Here is an 18,879-nt window from a genome sequence, read left to right on the forward strand (position 1 = left end):
AAAAATGATAAAGCCCACCGGAAATGTACTCTGGTTTTCCAGGTGCGTCAGTGTAACTTGATGAGTTCAAGCCGGACTCTTAAAGTGACGTAGCAGGATAAACAAACAGAGGAGAGGCTGCCCGACAGGCACAGAGGCTGTCGTTAGATCGTGAGATTCTGCTACAACATAGTTATATCCATATTGTAAATATAGATACAATTATTACTCGGACGATGCAACCTTCCCGGAGGAGCGACAGCGAGTGGCAGGGACTCGTCAGCGAGGTAAGAGCCCGGGCAGCTTGTTGCGGATACAGACTCATTTCTGCCCGAAGCACAGCTGTCCATATGGAGGATGAGCGTTCCAGTGTGATGGCCAAACGAGCAGAGAAAATGACGTTCGCCACGTTAAACTCTATGTTCAGCCTGTTGCTAAACAACAGGCTGAACGTTCAAGCTAGCAAATTAGCCTTTCTCAACGTTGGTTGGGCAAACAAACCTGTGGTGCTGCGTTCAGGGGCACGCATTACATTTTCTCGTCGAACCTCACCATTGATTTTTAATAATAGTATTTAAAACGTATGTTATTGATTTTTGATTCATTGAGAACGAAACTATCATACTGTCCTTCGTATTCCTATAGGGTGATGAATTACTCATCAAAAAAAGAAACTTGAGCTTTTTGGTGCGTTTTTTTTCTTTTGAAACGAATTATTTTGTCTCTGTTTCTGAACGTTCAGTGACTATGTACTGCATTTAGGCCATAGTGTATTCATTCATTTGTTACTGCAATCATGCTAGCATCATTGCCTTAATTATTCATTCATTGAAGTCACTGTAATGTTATGTTTTGTACATCTTTCAAATTTAGGTTTCACTTTAATTGATATTTCCTATTTTTCATGTTAACATTTTAATTGACTTATAATAAATACAGCTTCAATGGTTTGTTGTCTGTCTGTGTTGCTTCTGCCATGAACTGGCAAATTGTCCTGGATGCAATCCTGCATTTCCACAAGTGAGATTATTTCCAGCAACTCTCACCACCGGATTCCAATTGCAGGATACTTGGTGACAGAACATGGATAATAATGATAAATCATTCCATATTTTCAGTTCCTGGTCTGCAAGCGTAAACTGGAGAGCAAAAAAGAGGCCCTGCTTATTCTGTCCAAGGAGTTGGACACATGTCAGCAGGAGCGGGACCAGTACAAACTGATGGCCAACCAGCTCAGAGAGCGCCACCAGGGCCTCAAGAAGAAGTACAGGGAGCTTATTGTGAGTCACCGTCTAAATTTAGCTATTTAGGAAAAAAGTGCATTGAATTGTTTCTTTTTGTTTTTTGTTTTTTTATTTAAATTGAATCATCTTTCTTCATCTGTTTCAGGATGGGGATCCTTCACTACCGCCCGAAAAACGCAACCAGGTAAATCGCTGCCCCTCTGTGCTGCTGTGTTAGTATTCCTCCAGTACTTGACTTGTATATTTCAATGTGACAAGAGAACAGCAGTACAAACAGGACGTCAAACAATGAATCCGGACAGCAAACCAAACACAAAGCACAACATCATCCAGTCCAACTGGAACAGACAGATATGGGAGACATGACAGATATGACAGAGTTATGTGGCAGGCGCCGGTCAGTGGTGCCTTCAGGATCATTACAATGCACACACATCCAGGGATGTATTTTAAAGGATCTCTCCATGAACGCTGTTTCTGATAGGAATGTATAGATTTTTTTCCCCTGCTCATTTCAGAACTCGTCTTGTAACCTTATGACCTTCTTGTGAGCTTCTGATTTTATCTATTAGGCTTCAGTTGCACTAATATAGTTTTCACGTCAGTCGCAATTTGTGTTGTGTAGTGGTCCTCCCATTGTTAGGTGACTTGTGTGTTTTGCTGACTCTTCTTGAGGTGAACTTGGCCCAGCTGCTGCGAGACTCGAGGGAGCGAGTCAAACAGCTCTCTGAGGAGGTAAAAGAGCTGACGCAGAGGCTCTCCGAGGCCCAGGGGGACAACAAGGTAGGGGTGACACACACACACACACACACACACACACACACACACACACACACACAAACTAAACCGCCATCCCCTCTCCATCACTGTGCTTTGCTCCACAGCTCCTGAGGTTGACGATCACGCGGCAGCGGCTCGGGGACGAGGAGGTGGGGGCTCGTCACTTCCCCGCCCACGAGCGCGAGGATCTGGTTCACCAGCTTGAACGAGCGGGGCTGCAGGTCAGCTTGACTAACCGAGGTTTAAGCTTTTATTTTTCTTTCGAAAAGAAGTACGTTCCAAACTAAGAAGTGTGTCTGGTTTTGCCCATTAAAACATTGTGCTTTCATGTCGTTTGTCAAACTTTGCATCAACCTTTCAGGGAGAAAACCTCGAACATCAATGTGCCGCCGATTTAGGACTTTGACTCGTGCTTTTCCAAAGGGCAGCATTATGGGATGTAGTCACTTCCTGATGACTCAGTGGTAACTTCCTGTCCTTCCCGCCCCCAGATGGAGGAGATGGAGAACAACATGAAGTCGGTGACAGACGAGCTGCAGGATGTGAAGGCTGAGCGCGACGTGTACCAGGAGAAGACGTGTCGCCTCAACGTGGAGCTCAACCACGTTCTGGGTAACCACGAGGCGCGCATCATTGACGTAGACGCCCTCTGCATGGAGAACAGGTGCATTTCGTCCTCTATTTATTGGGGGAATCGGATGCGTTTTCACAGAAGCTACCAAACGTCATTGTCTTATTGTGGCCACTGCCGGTCGTTTTTGTTTAAATGGCGCCACCTGGCGGTGGCAATGCATTAAGAACAGGGAGGTTGAAAGTGAGAAGACGCTGTGTGCATTTGCTGGAGCGAGTTGTGGAGGAGTTCCTGCCCTCTGTTTGCAGGTATCTGCAGGAGCGCTTCAGCCAGCTGCAGGAGGAGGTGAACCTGCTCAAGTCCAACATCATGAAATACAAGGTTCCCACACACAGACACACACAACACCAGCAGCACTGCAAGTCAACACAATTGCTCAGATTTTTTTTTTTGGTCAGTTCCTTCTTTTGTTTTGAAGCCGCTCCTTCTCCCTGCAGACGGCGCTGGAGAGGAGGAAGAACTCGTTTGGCAAACCATCCGGCAGCAGCCCGCTCACTGGAGTCCTCTCCGCCAAACAAGGTGGACGACACAATCTGTTCGCCTTAAATCAACAGCAGGTTAAAAATACATTCTGCGTGCGTGTTTGCAACACACAGACCCCCACTCTCTCCTTTTAATTGTAAAATTTTGATCAGGCAAACAAGGGATCCTGCCTCGGGCATAACAAATCAGTGTTTGCATCTGCAGCGCGCTGCATTATTTAATAATTGATTCCTTCCTCCCCCCCTTCCCCCCTCTCCACTCCGCCACCGAGACCTTGCCCAGACACCAGCTGGGTAACTAATTGCGTTGTGAGTGCTGGAGAGCAGTGGCTGGTGGTGGGGAAATGAGCCCGCTGCCGTGACTGACAGCCGCTGCCAGACGCGGCACAGTGGGCTCTGCTGCTAACGTTGGGAGAGTGTCACCTCTGAGGCTGCTCGCACTGTTTTCCCCTCGCGCGACACTGTTTTTTATTTTATTTTTCTTTAAAAAGTTTGGTGGAAGAAATTAATTTCCCCCCCCCTCTTGATTTCCTGCTTGTTTTTTCAGTGCAAGAGTTGCTCCTGGAGGAGCGGGGCTGCAGCCTGCCGGCCACGCCGCAGTCCATCGCCGACCTCAAGTCGCTGGCCACGGCTCTGCTGGAGACCATCCACGAAAAGAACCTGGTCATCCAGCACCAGAGGCACACCAACAGGTGGCACCTCCGTCAGAACCTTTACATACACCCCCGCTCCCACAGAAAACAAAAACAAAACATCCACTTAATGCTCATGTGTGCCCCCTGCAGGATCCTTGGAAACCGGGTGGCAGACCTGGAGAGGAAGTTGAAAACGCTGGAGGTTTCTGGACTGTGGAGTCTTCCAGGTAGGAAGCAAAGAATGAAATTTGAGTCTGACTTTGAGTCGTGATTTCCTGTTTATTGCCAGAACTCTTGACATCTGCAAGGGGGGAATCTGGTGCAACGAAAAAGAAAAGTCAAATTTGCTCCTCCAAGATGTATTAATCAGGAGCAGCTTCTTCTGGTTGTCCTGGCCTGTAATCCTTTACCATTATATTTCTTTTGCACATTTGTACAACGGACTACGTGCAATTTGCACGGGCGGCTTCAGACTTGCTGTGAACACACGGTGAGCTGACGGCGTGGCTCCCCACCATGAGCAAACACTGCCGTGTGATGCGTGTCTGTTTGGAAATTACAAGAGGGAAGCCAACTCTAAATGAACAAGCCGTTTTTCTGTGTGTGTTTCAATAGGTTTGTTGTATTCTTCGACATGACTGTTTTTTTCTCTCCTCCTGGTTTTGTCTCAGGCTTGACCTATCGTGTGTCTGTTGGAATTAGTAGTATGTATTCCTAATCAAGCTCGTCCATTCCCATTCATCCTGTCACGCCATGATAAAAAAAAAAAAACTAAAGAAAAACAACCTGAGTGGACACCTAGTAGCCACAGCCATCCCATTTATGTGTGTGCGTGCTCACAGTGTTGCTAATTGGTATTCATTGGTATTGGTATTGGTTTTCTGGTGGTCAACGGGAATGGAGAGATATGAACTCTAAATTATTCAATGTTAAAATTCTTTAGTTTAATTTTTAAAAATAATAAATCCACAAAATAACATAAAAATAAATCTTAAAAATATCAGGCATTGTTTATAAATTTGATTAAAACAGCATCCACTCCCTTCTCCTCTTAAAGCACAAACTCCTCTCCAGCCAAGCAAAATGGAAATCAGCTGTTAAAATCAATAATGCTAATTTTCACAAGTGACTGAAAGTTCGTGGCAAAAACGAGTCCCCCGATTGCTCCACTGGAGGGAGCTATTGCGCCGCCTATAATCCCTTCCCGAACGGATGGAGCCGGGCTTGATGGGGGTGGGGGGGTGTCGCGGCGCAGCTGAGCGGAGGTGCCCTGTCATGAGACCGTCATTCTCCCCGCTATAAAAGTGACAAGCATCCATTACTGAAAATGATTGCCCACATTACAAACACATTTAGGGGAATGTGCCGTTATTAGGGAATTTGTAGGCGAGGGGTGGGGGGCGGTGGAGGTGGAGGGGAGGAGGGGGGGGAGAGTAACAGTGAGCTGTCCACCACAGTTACCAGAGATGGCAAATATAGAGAGCGCTGCTGCCGTCTGTGGCCTTGGTGTGTTGTGAACTGGGGCAGATGGATAACGGGGGAGGGGGTGAGGGTGGGTGGGGGTGGGGGTGGGGGTGTGGAGGGGGATTTCGGCTGCCTGCCAAGATGCAGGTGTGTACCAGTAATTCCTATTTTCCGCACCTTTATCCTCACTCTTGACACCAGTGGTGCAGCCTCGTGCCATTAATTGTCCTGCAGCTTCTGTGAATCCCCCCCCCAAAAAAAACGCACATTTTGTCCTCTGCGCTAAACTGCCTCCTTCAAACTGATACTCGGTGGACCCTGCACCTGCTTAGAAAGAGGAACAAATGAAGCTAAGATACATTTCCTACATTTCAACATCTGATTGATTGATACTTAAAACTGTATACTTGTGTTTCTCCTTTTCTTTATAAACTCTGTGTTAATGGGACATGTTGGAAGTCATTTAAGACCCTATATTTCCAGATTTTAATGTGATAAAAAAAACCCCACAGTGTACTAGTTTGAAGTGCAAGCTGTCAGTTCTGCAATATACATATCAAAATGAAGAAATATAATGCAACATACATCTTATGGCAAAATGTCTTATTCTGTAAAATAGATAATATAATTAAAAGGACAAACACAGCTATTGCTTGTTGACACTAACAGGCTGTTTTCATTGATACTGCAGCAAAGTCTTTGAACAACGCCTGCAAGAAATTTAAGATAAAACTATACTGGTTGAGGTGAAGATTTTTGAGAGGAAATTCATCTGATTCCATCCAAAAACCACATCAACGTCTGTTTGTCATTCAAGACCAATGCGTCAAGGTGCCCCATGCTCTTGTTTTTGTGCCTTTCTGTCTCGCCGTGGACGTGCACGCTCTCTTCCCTTCTTGTAGAAGCATGGAAACTGACCTGCTGCACAGTGCAAACATGCATGCATAGTCCACTTCACTTCAGCTCCGTCCAAGCCCACCAAAACATTTTGCACCACCACATTTTTTTATGCCATTGTATAGTTATGCATGTTTAACGAACAGCGGCGCTGTTTGTTCTTCTAAGGGGCGCGTGAAAGCATCCCGCTGGCCGAGAACCTCCAGCCGGAGCTCCGTCCAACTCCGGCTCACCCACACCAGCCGTTATCCAAAGGTGAGTGTGCGCAAGAGTGCCCCCCGGTGGAACACGATGCACCCAGCAGGCTCGGCCCCTCCCACCCGGGTTCCTCGGCGCCTCCTGTTGGTGCAAGCTGCCCAAAATGCCGTGGCATTTTGCAAATGTGAGGCAAACCCTGGCCTGCTGACATTCAGAAACTTCTGCAGTGTTACTCTTTGTGATGGGTGGTGGGGGTGTAAATATGAGTGCCTGCTCAAGTACAGTCCCTGACTGTGCGGGGGAGGGGGGGAGAGAAAGGTGTCTGGCACTCCGTGTGCAGTGTTTAACCTTTTTAGGCAGCGCAGCACCAAATATGGGTCAGTAATCCCCAAAGTGAGAGCGAATTTCGGTGAAGAAGCAGAACTAAGCTGTCGCCGCCACCGCCAAGATGAGTGAGGGAGAGAGGGGAGTGGGGGTGGGCGGGGGGGCGGGGCACACTTGTCCCCATGTCTGCTGCTATATTTAGCCTGTTGCTGTGGAAGCACTTCAGTCACATAAGTAATTGAAAAACTTTCAACATTGACACAGCAGTCCAGCTCTGACACAGTTTGATGGTCTCCTGTGGGGTTTTCCCACATCCCAATATCATTTATTTGCACTGTATAAAGAATGGAACGCTGTAGAATGAAATTTCAAACTGGGTTTACCAGCAAAATCTTTTTGTGGTTTCGCAGAAATGACAATTGGATGTGATTAAAGCCGTCATTCAGGCAGAGGTTGGACCACCTGCATCTTTTTTCCTGAAACCTCACAAACGCAAATAAATGTGTCTTAATCTCTATCCTTCATCAATCATTTTATACACCAATTCAGGAAAAGGTTTTAAACCAGAGGTGTCAAACTCAAACACACAGTGGGAAAAAATGTCAAACTTGTACGAAGTGGCGGCCCAACATGAGTAAAATCTTACCACAGATATAACAGTGACCCTTTAATATGGACCCAAACACATTTTTGCTTCAACACTGAATATGGAACAAGCGATGCTTTGTACTATACAATAAATAACTTCATATTGCACACATACAAAATTGAATTTCCAATTTAAAAAAAGTAAAATAAAATGTAAATAAAAATTGTATGCCTCTTTTTTTGCAGCCTTCTGATTGAAATTTCAACAATACCTTTTTTCCACTAGGTAATATTACATTTAAAAATCAAATAGCAATAAAATACCAATAGTAATAGTAATAGTAATAATATCCCTTCAATGAACGTGCAACCATTCAAGCCCATGCCTTGGAGCAGCAAGAAAAAGTGCATTAAAGCAAACGTTACTTCTAGTCTGTTACAGTAACAAACCGGTTTAAAATTTATCGACTGCAAGTCGAAAATGACTTTGTAGAACTTCACATTGACGTGAGGATTTGAAGATGGTTTAACAACAGTAACGATTTGTTGTTTTGGCAGCTTTGTCCATCGTCAGAGGTTCCCAAGAGTCACTCTGGGACCATTGCTCCTCCAGCGCCGGCAACCCGGATGCAGCAGGGGGCGCCAGCAGCGAAGACGCTCCCGTGCTGCTCGACAGCCCCGACTCCAACGGAATCAACGGGACCTCGGAGGAGGGGCGTAGCCCAGTGGAGGAGTCGGGGCGAGAGGTGGAGGTGGCGGTGGAGGGCGAGGAGCTGGGCTCCACGGTGGAGGAGGGGGAGGAGGCGGCGCTGGCGCTGGACGTCCTGGCCGCGGAGCCGCAGCAGCCGCGGCCTCGGGCCAGACGTCCCGAGGAGGACGGGGACGAGCAGCGATTGGCTCGTCCCTCGACTGAGGTGTCCAGTCCGAAGGGGCCGGAACCTGACGGTCCGCTGCCACTGTGACGCAGCTCCAACATCCTCTTTCTCACGGCCGGGATCAGGATCATCCATCGGCATCCGTCTGCTCTTTTGTGTTTGCGTCCTTCCTTCGGAGCCGCATCCAGGAAACGCACTTCAGAATCACAAACTTTTAAGCCCTCCAGGAAAACAATCAGAATTTAGCACACAAAATAACAAACATCTCCTGCGGCCCTCAGTTTCAGTCTTTCACCCCCCCGCCCCCCGCGAAAAGAAAATTCCCAACTGTTTGCTTTCTTCTTCCTCCTGAGGGACGGCGGTGAAACCGAGCGCTGCATTTTCTTGTTGCTGTTCTCCAGGGGGCCCTCAAATTAACTCACCACAACTCCTAATGAATGTTTTGTACATGTATGTAAATGAAATGTGTTAATATTAGTACACGATTTGTGCGCATTTCTTCTGCAACCTTCGTTGAGAGAATGGAATGGGATGACACGTGCCTTAAGCTTAAACTGATGATTGTCTATAGAAAAGTGTTTTTAAGGCATTATGCAGAAATTGTTTTGAAGGCATTTGTAACTTGAAAACACTTGAAAGTGTGTGTCTCCAAACATAGCGAAGTAGTGCGTGCACTTTAAATAAATTGTCAGTTAACTGTGATATAATGGATACATGCTGCATAAATCAGAGGGAAAGCCATTTAATTATGTTCTCATTCAGGAACATTGCTTGGCTGATGATGGTCTGCCCCTTCGGTGAGACTGATGTCATGATGAAAGAGAATATATTAACGCTTTTAGACTGCAGTTTCAAATAATAACGTGGTCAGATTGGGTTTTTTGTGCATTACAGCATCCAGCCACTGGGAGCAGGTGCCACTCTCTAGTCCAGGGGTAACCAACCTCTTTGAACCCGAGAGGTACTTCGTGGGTACGGAGTCAAACCCATGAAGTACCAAACTTCATGGGTATGTGATTCATATGTGATTCAAACGGGTATGTGATTCATACCAGTTTGACTGAACAAGGTTGGATACAATTGAAATTTAGATGCAGATCAGCTATAAATAGTTGATCTGCATCAATAAGTAACAGTGCTATTTTTAGAACAGGCCCGCAGGCGACTCTTGTGGTTTTTGGGTGCTACCTGGTGCCTGAAGGCACCATGTTGGTGACCCCTGCTCTAGTCTCTCTCTAAAAAGAAAATCTTCATTACAATTGATAAAAGTTGGAAAAATTAGTTTCAAAAATCAACAGCCTGACGATGCTAAAAACGTCCACAGCATTCACACCACAAACTTTCCCTCACCTTCAAACTACTCGCATTGGAATTCACGTGTGGCTTAAGCTTGGGCGTGTGACTTTGTGAAGTCGCAGTAATATTTGTTTGTGTCTCCACACACACACACACACACACGGACATGCGAGTGTTTGACAGTGATGTTGTGGAGCGTAAAATGAGCCCATATCTGCAGAAAATCACTCCGACTAAAGCGTTCACGAGGTCTGTCTCTCATTAATTTTAAATGCAGCCGCCTCGCTGTTTTGATTGTTTTAAAGATTAGAGCAGCTTAACTCGACTCTCGTCTCCTTCAGCCTGCGGAGAGAAATCCCTCCATCGCGACGAATACATTCTCTCCTTTGAGTGAGTGTTTATAATGAGCGGCAGTGCACAAGCTTTGTCAGCTCGGTGTGCACGGATGCAGCTACACCAGCTCAGCGGGCACCTTATTCCAAAACCGGAGGCGCTGAGAGATCTGAGGACACGCCCACTTTGCTGCGCAGACAAAACCTCGGTCCTCCCTGTCCCGCCCCCTGCAGGTGACAGGTGTTCTTCCCTTGCCGGTGGCAAGCCTGAATCCGCTGAAAATGTTTGTTTTGCTAAAAGGAACAATGTGACCTGGTTGCAGCTTGCCACTGGGTTTTTTTCCTCCAAATTTGTGCATCAGCTCTGTATTTTTTTTTTTCACTGCCGAAGGGAATTCAGCGAGCCTTGCATATATTAAAACAGGTGGAGATGGAGCAGCGAGTGACTTGGAGGAGAAATTGACCGTGTTATCTTTCAGATGTGTGACCGGATTAAAGTTGATATTTCTAAACACAGAAAAAGTGACACCAAAAGAATTACATTTTCAGGTCTCCTGGCTGTCTGCTCTCTGTAAGATCATTGTCTCGCATTCTTAAAGGGAATTATTATTATTATTATTATTTTACATTTACTCAATAGAAATTTCAGATCTTGGTTGCCAGATATCAAAGGTCAGTGTCAGTGGGAAATTGTTACATTCTCTGTGAAGCCTTTATTTCACTGCACTAGAGCCGTAAATATAATGACAAATAAACCAATGGTCATCAAGTAAGAAGTTTAAACATTTTATTTTCTTCTATCCATCTATCTATCTATCTATCTATCTGGTCTTTAACGTCATCGGTCAAACTCTCTCTGCTGCCCCCTAGTGAACCCAGGAGGGAGCGCTGCTACCTGTGATACCGCTCCAGATGAATCGAGGCTAATCGACTTGCTGCCAGGCTAATCCCGTCCCTCTGATCTACGACGGTGATGGCCAAGTACTCTGGTTGCCCCTCCCCAGTATCAGATCTGCCCCAGAAGTTCTAAAGCTGGGAATCATTTCCATGCGCATCGTGGATCGTGTTTTTTTTCTTTTTCTTTTTTTCTTTTCAAATTTGTACTTTTTCATCTTTTATGTGTTCAATTTATATACTGTATATACGTTGAATTGTCTCGTCCCACTTCAGAGGGACACTGCAGAGAGGAGGAGTTCAGCTGGGTCACAGAGATGTTCCCTGGCTCTAATAGGTGTGACCAGCAGAGGTTTGACACCTCCACCATCACTGGGTCCCTCTGAAAACAAAAAAGCCTTGAAGGATGGAGTTGGACAAGGGCGCGTGGAGCCAGCAGTTTCCCACTCAGTGGGGTTAATTACTCCACCAACCAGCTGCCACCTCCTCCTCCTCCTCCATCAAGTGACGGTCAGCCGCCTCATGATCCACACTCCACTGCCTCACCTTGGCTCTTCTTTTTCTTTTTACACTTAACTGGGTTTCATCGCACCACAGTTTGACTCCCAGGGTGTTCGCTTGGAGGAGTGTGACTGTTGCTGACGGGGCTGTTATCATTTGAGCTAATAGGGGGAAGAACAGACAAAATATGTCAGTCTTCCTTGTTTCTGCTTGTGGACAATTCTCATGCTTGGTTTGTACTTTTTGTTATTGTTATCACTCTGCGTTCAGGACCTCAAGAATCCCTGTTTGTTTCATCACCATAGCTGTCAGCATTTATAGGCCGTTGGTTGGAGATCATGATAGCTGAGTTGGGCTAATAAAAAACGAAATAATTTGTGTATCTCACATAAGGGCTCTACATTTTCTCTATTGTCTATTGTAAAAAATGGAATTCCTACTCTGCTCTGCCTGTTCCCCCCCCCCGCCCCTCCAGCTCTTCTTACAGAGTTCCTGCTAGCACATCTGAAACTGAGTCCAACAATAATGACAACAACAACAACAACAACAGCACATCTCCTCGGGTCCAGCTGGGGGCCCTAACTAAGCATGATGGTTTATCTAAGGAGCATGACAGGCAGGGCCCTGTTGAGGTCAGTGTGCAGTGACAGCACGCGTTCAGATCTTCATGAGGATAACGAGGAGATGATGGACCCGCCCTTAACGGAACCCGCTAATCAGCAATGGGGGCGACCAACGGCCAGCAGGGGGCGTCAACATTTGACTAAAATCTCCAAATAGGACGTACCCAATGTAATTTGCCCTCCAGTGGCATGATGGCCAATAGAATGTCATGAGAATTTTGATATTTTAAGTAATAATTAAAAATTATAAGATATATCAAATGCATGACATGAAGTTTAAAAGGGAGCAATGTTGCTTCCAGTCTACTTGAAATCAGATTTTGTTTCAAGATCAAAATATTGCCGTACTTGACCAGATTGTGTGCCCGAGTGGTTGCAGTCTGACTTCATTTTCAAAGATAGTCCCCAACTCCTTGAAGCTCTGCAGGAACAGTTCTGCGGCAGTGTAGCCGAGCCATTTCATACGCAATTGCACCCACCAGTTAATAGCCTGTGAAGACAGCGACAGATACACAAAGTGGAAAATCCCTGCTATTTTAAATGATCCTTTAATATTCAAGCATCACCTGCAGGCCGGACCCCACAGCTCTGAGCAATGAGCCGTCTGCCGTTATGCTGCTTGTTAGCCGTGTCCAGGCCGTGTAATTGCCTGTTTCGGTCCTGCTGATTGTCCTCAGAGACACACTGTTACTCACAGTATAATTGTAGAGGTTGAAAGAAGGGAGTCCCCCCCCCTTCGCCCCAACAGAGCCCTTTCATATGGCCACACATTGCTGTTTTATACGAGTAGGAATTCAAAATATGATTACATATTTAGATGTGAAATGGAGACCATGATTTCTGAACAACTGAGGTTGTGATGTTTGGCTGTGCAAATATTTCAGTGATGTATTCAAATTAAGTGCTGACGCCTCACTCCAAGAAGGTTGCGGGTTCTGTGTGAACTTTGCATGTTCTCCCTGGGTCTGTGTGGCTTCTCCGGCTTCCTCCTACAGTCCAAAAACATGTAAGCTGAATTTGGAACTCTAAATTGACCGTAGGCGTGTGTGTGTGTGTGAGAGAGAATGGTTGTTTGTCTTTGTCTCTATGTGGGCCTGTGATGATCTGGCCACTTGTCCAGGGTGTCACCATGCCTTTGCCCATGACAGCTGAGATAGGCTTCAACAAACCACCGCAACTCTGAGTGCAGGAAGAAGTGGGTATTGAAAATGGATGTATGGCTGTATTCAAAGGACTTTATTCTTCCAGGAAATAAAACCTGAATATTGCAATCGAGATTGAAAAATAATAGCATTAATAAACTCCACAAACAGATCACCGAATGACATGAATAAAGTAAAACATGTACTATTTAATTTTTGTCTTATATTTCTAAAGTAAAAACAAACAACCAAACAAAGAAACAAAAAAAACAAAACAAAACAGGGTGTGGGGTGAAATCATTACCTATTTTGTTTTAGATAATGACTGCAGTGCAGTGCTTATAATTTACAGCACATTATTATTGTTATTATTAAAAGTAGTAGTAATTTTTTTTTTAAAACATTTTTTTTATTTGAAATAAAGAGTTTTTAAATCGCAACTTATTTCCGGTTTGTGCGGCATCCGGTGTTACTGTCAGAGAGAGTCGGCGGACCTCCTGCGGCGCATCGCGTGCATCCCTGGCTCGGCCTTTTTTTTTTTTTTCCGGTGCACTGTCTCGTGCTAAATGTTGACGCTCAAGGATCATTTCCCGCGGAATGACACTGATGAGGTAAGAAATCCGAGTTAATCACCACATTCGCTACTGTGCCGCCGTGTTGTTCACCCGTGTCTGCGAAGGCTGTTTTAATTCTAGCCGAGCCAACATTAGCCGCCTCGAGGAGCAGAGAACACGTGGCCAAATGTTGACACGACATGACGCTGTCAGGGAGCGCAGGGCTCGGTAGATGCCACCACGTGCGAAGTATGCGTCGCTGTGTAACGAGTCGTGAGTCAGAATCAAGACGATTCTCACATGCACAGTGCAGAACGCAACGCAACCAGACATCGAGGTGTTTTTTTTTTTTTAATTAAGCACACCGCGTTTCACAGGACGTGCAGAATATTTCTCAGTAATGAAGTTAATCGAACGCTTTCTGTTTTCTGTAGCAGTAATTTATTGACGGTCCCTAACTCAGCAGAGCGACTCCCGGTCCACCGTGAGAGCAGCAGCTGCAACATCAACTGACGTTTGTTTCTATCACCGACATTTCTAAAGAAGAAAAAAAAGAGAGAAAGAATTATGAAGTCGTGGTTCTGACATCACGATGTATCGCGAGAACATGGGTGCGTTCAAATTCACAAAGTTTTGACTGATGGATTTCACACTTGGATTTCACCTCAGTGCTGCAAACGGAAATGGATGGAGTCGCATTCGGCTCCCGGTTAAAGGTGCATCGTCATGACAGAGCACTGTGTCCTAATTTTATGCATCACCTACACAGTGCCAGTCAGGTAAAGGCATACCCATAAGCATTATTACATACTGTATCACAATCTCTGCCTATTTGGCCAAGTATGTAAATTAAGGGAAAGAAAAGTACATGTTGTGCACCTTTTTTGACCACTATATCTTGCTGGTGGAATGAAAATATATACAAGACTATATTCAAGTGTATATTATATTTTAAAATATAATATATATGCAAGTATACATTATCATATACAAGATATACCTGAATATAAGAAATATATATACAAGTCTACATTGAATACTGTAACAAGATCAGTACGAGACAGAGCATGGTCGTTCAAAGTGTTCAAATATTTAAAATCTACAACAGCTTCAGTGTTATCACTCCAGATTAATAACTTCAATTACCTTCTTCATGATTATTATTGCAACTATTATTCATATTATTCATACTATTACCTTTATCCTTTTCTTTTTCATGTAAGTTTATCATAAGAATAAAATACTTTTAAAAATAAATATAAATAATAAAATAGGTTTGTGTTGATTATTTTTGATAAGTTGACTGTACAACTTTAGTCAGAAGAAAACAGCAATAACTTTCCCCAACAATATTTTGTCTCGTGGAGTTCTACTGCAGGAAACAGTTTTCAGTGAAATCAAAGTTTATCTTCCCAAAGTTGAGAACAGAAAAAAATGTTTAGTATCTTTGTTTAGTATGTTTAGTAAGTCAACTAAGGTCATATCAGAACAATGAGTAAAATAAATAAACTCATTGATCAAATAAATCATCACATCAGCACATTGTAGCTTTGTGACTTACATTGATGTGGTTTCAGCAGACACATGCCGTGGCATTTGTTTGGAACCAAGGCAAAAAAGGCCAATGTTAATTTGGGCCGCCCTTTTATAGGAGGCGTCCCAGGAAGTAGGCGGAGACACACTGAGGCTGGTGCTGCAGATTTGAAGGAGCAGTGTCTCCTTCTGGAGAGGAGGGGATGTGCAGGGAATGAATGGACTTCTAACAGTCTAGCACCCTTTCATTTTATCGTCATGGTATTTCTCTTAACCTTTTCTTTTCTTTTTTCTTTGTATTTTGTGATGAATTGTTTCCCAAAGATTCCTGTCTGGGAGTTCAGAAAGAGCATTTGCACGGTTCCTACATCCTCGACCAGAAACGGCTTTATCCTGGTCAGCCTGACAGACTGCGAATTGACGGCACAGGTGAAATATAAGAGGTGCACTGGAGTTTGAGCCTGAACTGATCCCACATCAATGAGAATGTGATATTCAGCATTTTAATTGCTGTAATAATTAAACAACAAAAAAAAAAAGGCAAAGCAGTGAGCAGCTGCTGCATCTTAAACAGTTTCTGGGCTGAGCTGACTCACTGCCTGCGATGGTTAAGTTTATTTTGAGTTCTTGAAAGTGTTGGGTTATTTGCAAAAGAGAAGATTAGAGTAAATCACCGGTTGAGCCTTCACCTCCTCCTGAGGGGAATATCAACTATCCTCCCAACACTTGTGAAATGAAGTGGTGTAATCTCACCGCTGCGTTCCTCCCTGATTACGACGCAGCTCATCAGTATTCCACAAGTGACTTTAGCTGCCCAGCACAGCGCCGGGACATCGAAACATAAATGGATCCTTTTGAACATTTGTTTCAAGTGTAAAAATTGATAATAGGTTAAAGATAATCTGTGATTGATTTAAAATTGAGAAATGACAGACTAGCGTAGAAGCACCTTTGTATTTCACTTTTGTTTGACCCAATATTTTTGGCTCCTGTTCAAGGAATTCAAATATAGTAACACTAATAATAGTATAGTAGTAATTATGTTATATTATGTGGTTTTTCCAAGTGTTTGTTGTTCACCCAGTTAAAAAAGCACTTCAAGGTCCAGTGTTTAAAATCTGGCCTGATTTATGAGTTTTATATTGGTAAAAACTTAATATACTGCCCATAAATACATTAATAAAGGTGTGTACTCACATTACAATAAACGTTATTAGTTTTTCCTACCCACAGAACTGATCTTTTTTATTTATAAGCATACACATATTTTTAAGCTGCTGAAGCACCAGACAGCGCGATTCGTATTTAGTGTGACTGCTCACGTCTTCAAATAAGAAGGTGGAAGAGCTATCAAGGTTTGTGTGTGCAGGCCACCGTAGTTCACAGGGAAGCCTGGGAGAGGGAGAGTGAGTGAATGAGCGCTGCAGTCTAAAATATAAACACAAGATGTCGCTGTTTCTTCTCAAAATCTCCAAATATTACAGACTTAACCTTTAAAGACAACATTAATAACAAAAATATTATATAAACTCTGACAACTGTTTTCCATCTTATCTTAAATGACATAAAAAGCAAAAGCCAGTCTTATAATTTACTGGCAAGAATGACAAAACAGCTGCAGTTTTTTGCTGGCCAGTGAGTTGGAGTCACTCATTGCTCAGAAAGTGACAAAAAGGAATGCCTTCCGGCCGCCCTTCACGTCAATGTGTCCTCCAGGCTGTCAGAGGGCCTCTGCTGCTGAAGGCTCTGTTCCTCTAAAACAGCTCTTAGTGCCGCCTGCCAAATGTTTACCTCCTCCACACCTGTCATTGACATTTTTTTGCTTCTCCTTCTGATTGGCTGACATTTCACAGACTGGCCTTTAGAAATGATTCACACCACGCCACTCATCCCCACCGCCAACTAATGGAGCGCAAGGAAGTCTGGCCCGTCTCGCCGCTAAGCTGCTTTTTTATTTTCTTTTTTTTTCAGTCAGAAGCTGCCTGGTGCAGATGTTGACAGGGGTGACTTTCATGAAGATTCCTTCCACAGGACATACAATCTGTCTGCGGTGTTGCCTGCATCGTCAGCTGTCAGCGAAGCCGGCGTCCAGCAACCGGCACAGAAAGGATGACGGCCGTGAACAACACACACTTGTGGACGGTGACGGGATGCAGCGAGCTGGGCCAAGAGGTGAGGTACGGCACTCCACTGAACGACTCCAAGATACGCCATGGGTAGAAGCCTCATCCAAAAGGCCGAATCGACTCACCGCTGGAGACATGGCAACGTGCTGGCAGAGGACATAATGGGCTAGCTTAAAGTTGGACATGAAGGTACCAACATTCCTGTCCGCCTGTTTCAGAATAGTGTCGGTCTAAATCTAAACGTTTCCAGCAGCTACTGAACTGTTGCTGCTGCTGCCTTTATTAGCCGGTGGATCCACACACTGTGATTCATACTTTATCTGTCTAGAGGACAGGCCTTTATTAAATAAACACCAGGGGGAAAATATGTTATTTTTTGTTTAAATAACATGTTTTGTCATTTAAACAAAAAATATGTTTAAATAATGTCTTCATATTGTGTAAAAAATATCCAATTACTGTCCTCCTTAATAGTAGGTGCATTAAAATCAGTGTAGCAAGTATGTAACAATCACACACAGGTTTTAGTTATACTGGAATAATCCAATAAATTGAGTTTAATTCATTCCACTAGTGCTAAATAATTGAATTGCACTGACTTTAGTGTTGCATTGTTAAGCATTGCATTGAGATTTAGGGGAAAAAAACAAAGTCTGGTGGGAACTAACAAGGATTCTGACGTGTCGCAACAATCGCGATAACATTCTGTGATGATAACGTCGTATCTTGGACTTTTCAGCACTTTCTGCCCCCTGCAGTTGCCTTCCCTATAAAGTAACTTTGGGGATTTTTTTTTTTTTTTTTTTTTTTTTAGAATGTCTAATGTTTCTTAATATTTCAGATGATTCATGCTTATCTATGCTCTTTGAATCGGTCCAGTAAACAGTCTAAGCCCAAAGCTGCAGCACACCTTCAACGGCTGTTCCGTAATCCTTTCCGCTCAGAAAATTCTGTCCTCTTTTTTGCACCTCAACATAACCTATAGTACAGCATATATTTTTTAAATTAAAGTGAGCATTCACTGTTCATTCTGTTATAAAAAAAAAAAGAAAAAGAAAGAATGAACGAAACAACTCTGCCAGACATTGCCGGTGTCTAAACTCGGTTGTGGAGAAGTCCCCTTGACAGTAGTCTGATTTGTTCCCGCAAATACACCCAATACATCCCACTTAATGCCTGCGGAACTGCCTTAAAGCCTTAAATGTGACTTTCCTCCGGGGGATGTTGGCGCTGACAGCCGGCGTTCACGTCCCTCCGCTGTCACTCGTCTCCTGACAGCCTGTGACGGCTGAGGATCTTGCGGAGAGAAGTCGCAAAACTCGCAAAAACGCGCCTTCCTCAGAGGAGAGGGCGGCGGCGAGGTTGTTGGGGAACTTTCCACGGCCGTCCCGTGAAGAAAGCGTGTTGTTTGCGACATCAAAGGCAAGATAGGTGTTTGACAGACTGTTAAATGAGGTCTCGGCTCAGCCTCATCACCCCTTCTTCCCCCTCCCTCATCCCTCCCTCCCTCCCATATCTACATTTGAAAGTTTAATTTGCCTTGATTAAGAGCAATTATGATGTCTCGCAGAGCGTAAAGCCTCGACGCAGAGACACCGGCTGCCGAAAATGTTTGAGCTTGAAAAAAAAAAAGAGGGGGGGGGGGGGGGGAGAGAAAAAAAGAGCGGCGGCGTCCTTCAGAATCCTAATGGGCTCCATCCGAGAAAGCGTCGCGATCCTGACATCAGTAAGGGGAACCTCCGTGTAGGCAGCACTCAGAATTTTATGGAACAAATGTAAAT

General features: G+C 44.4%; 1 protein-coding gene and 1 long non-coding RNA gene across 3 annotated transcripts; both read left to right on the forward strand.

The window, feature by feature from the left end:
- Positions 1-61: 61 nt before the first annotated feature.
- Positions 62-9,426, forward strand: LOC142894178 (coiled-coil domain-containing protein 149-like). 2 transcript variants are annotated; one of them, XM_076035385.1, is made up of 13 exons: positions 62-266; positions 1,098-1,259; positions 1,369-1,407; positions 1,899-2,006; positions 2,108-2,224; positions 2,495-2,667; positions 2,883-2,955; positions 3,072-3,153; positions 3,664-3,808; positions 3,902-3,978; positions 4,423-4,455; positions 6,281-6,367; positions 7,781-9,426. In XM_076035385.1, the coding sequence occupies exons 1-13, from the start codon at positions 216-218 to the stop codon at positions 8,182-8,184; spliced, it is 1,551 nt and encodes a 516-aa protein (XP_075891500.1). In that variant the 5' UTR covers positions 62-215; the 3' UTR covers positions 8,185-9,426. The 2 variants fall into 2 exon arrangements, with proteins under 2 accessions (XP_075891500.1, XP_075891501.1); XM_076035386.1 differs by lacking the exon at positions 4,423-4,455 and having other exon boundaries at positions 7,781-9,424.
- Positions 9,427-13,371: 3,945 nt separating this feature from the next.
- LOC142894180 (uncharacterized) lies at positions 13,372-18,743 on the forward strand. The gene is made up of 2 exons (XR_012927784.1): positions 13,372-13,496; positions 15,091-18,743. It is a non-coding gene; the product is annotated as an uncharacterized LOC142894180 (long non-coding RNA).
- The last annotated feature ends 136 nt before the right edge of the window (positions 18,744-18,879 follow it).

Source organism: Nelusetta ayraudi, unplaced genomic scaffold (genome assembly GCF_046127955.1).
Source record: "Nelusetta ayraudi isolate G7.1 ecotype Tasmania unplaced genomic scaffold, CSIRO-AGI_Nayr_v1 ptg000042l, whole genome shotgun sequence".
NCBI classification, from domain to species: Eukaryota; Metazoa; Chordata; class Actinopteri; order Tetraodontiformes; family Monacanthidae; genus Nelusetta; species Nelusetta ayraudi.